General features: G+C 37.7%; 1 protein-coding gene across 1 annotated transcript; it reads right to left on the reverse strand.

Moving 5' to 3' along the window:
• Window positions 1-18: 18 nt before the first annotated feature.
• LOC106900744 (ELAV-like protein 4) lies at window positions 19-1780 on the reverse strand (the record flags this gene model as incomplete). Its single annotated transcript, XM_014962882.1, has 2 exons — window positions 19-108; window positions 1507-1780. Coding segments are annotated over 2 exons (317 nt in total), but the record flags the coding sequence as incomplete, so codon positions are not given.
• Window positions 1781-1920: the final 140 nt, after the last annotated feature.

The following is a 1920-nucleotide window of genomic DNA, read 5'->3' on the forward strand; positions in this document are numbered from 1 at the left end:
AAAAAAAATAAATTGTAGCACCAATCTGTGCCAACACGGACATCTGGCAATCTGTGGAATTCTAATTACCTCTTTACGCCATAGGCCATATTAAGCAAATTGTCCAGCCTGAAAAGAGAAGGAGGGTCTTTGGGTTAATGTCTCACAGATGGCAAGATCGCTCAATGGAACTATTATTAATAGTGTTCCATTTTCAAAGAAGAAACGTTCAACAAGTTTCCCACACATCTAAGGAGCCCAACAACTCCCGCCTGCTTTGTTAAGCATGAGCTTGTGCTTAAATTTCCACCGCAGCATTTAAAGCCATTTTTAACTTGTCTACGGACTTAGAGAAAATCTTCATTTCCAGGATTTAGTTTTAAAAAAAAATCCACTTCTGATTTGTCTTTTTTTAGACAGTACTAGTATGATTTTTTTTTAAATAATTGAACTGTTCACCTTATATTTACAGTTAACTTGGAAATAAAGTATTACAGTCCAAAATTTCTCCGACTGGAAAAATTCTTGATTCTAACTGCTTTAACATACTACATTCTCCCCACTACATCACATATATTTAGTCTTAAACGTCCACAATATGTCTATATAAATGACCACATAATTTTGCAGAATATAATAAACAGCTTTCCATGGGAGCACACTAAAGCCCTTCTGTCCATGGAAGGATTCAGGGGTAGCCTCAATGGAGACAACTGCACGCCAAAGATAAAAACAAGTGTGAATTTAATGTATCCGAGTTTTTAAATGACCTTTAATTCATTAGCACTTTTCATCACTGAAGAACTAAAATTGCTTTTGAATAGTTCTCTAAAGCCAGTATGCAACTCAATTAAGTGAATACGTCCAAGTTTCCTTTTTTGAAGGCAGACTTTTAACTTCAATGCTAGGTTGCCTGAAAACTATCATCAAATATAAAATTAATGAGAACATCATGTATTGCTAACTCTGGCTTACGTATCAGATGGAAACAGTATATTCAGAATGCAAAGCATAAAACATCCCCAAAAGCATCTGAAGAATCACACCAGAGACTAATGCAAGGTCTCTTTATACTAAGAGCAGATATCTCAGGCTAATACATTTAATGATACTGCTGCTGACTGGAACAGACTCAGCTTTTTTCCTGCTACCAATCCACTGTCATTAACATCAAAGTCTAAGCTGCATCAAAACTGTAATAATATAGCAGAAAATAAAAGCATTACCAAAAAAAAAAGAGAAAGAACAGAATAGTCACTGCTCATTTGATTATCAGTGTAACTCTATTCTGTCCTCCCTTTTTCTATGAGCCTTCATGAGATCTGATTGTACAGTACTTCAGCTGTTTTAGTAAATACAACATGACTACTGCTGTCAGCAGATTTTCCTCCTCATTCTCCAGGAAAGAATATTTAATTTTACAAAGAAAATCAGGTCAGCCTATGCAACTAAAGCATATTTTCCTGCGCAGCACCTGCCCCACATTGTCATTGCTGGTGGAACTTCAGTTCTTTTCCAGGTAATTACCTGAATCTCTGAGCCTGGTGGTGAAGTGGTCCAGGGTAGCGTCTGTTGGGAGACTGATACAGCTGTGAAAGGAGTGCCTGGCTTGTTTTCTGGCTGGGGTTATTGGCAAACTTCACAGTAATTGGTTCTGTAGCACCACTAGGCTTCTGGCCATTTAGTCCCTTTATGGCTTCTTCTGCCTCTATTCTCTTATCAAAGCGGATAAATCCCACACCTCGAGAAACCCCTGGGAAGTAAAAAAAAAAGTGAACAGATGAATATTTGCAGGAACAGCCTCATCTACGGAAGAAACAAACTGAACGTTGGTTTTGACTTCACAGAATACACAGCTTGCAAATTAAGTAAGTCCTATAAAGACAAACGCCCTTCCCCAGCTGGGTTCTCCAAAATCAGTCCCAACCATATTTAATACAG

The sequence above is a fragment of the Calidris pugnax genome, unplaced genomic scaffold (assembly GCF_001431845.1).
Source record: "Calidris pugnax isolate Ruff unplaced genomic scaffold, ASM143184v1 C14875618, whole genome shotgun sequence".
Classification (NCBI taxonomy): Eukaryota; Metazoa; Chordata; class Aves; order Charadriiformes; family Scolopacidae; genus Calidris; species Calidris pugnax.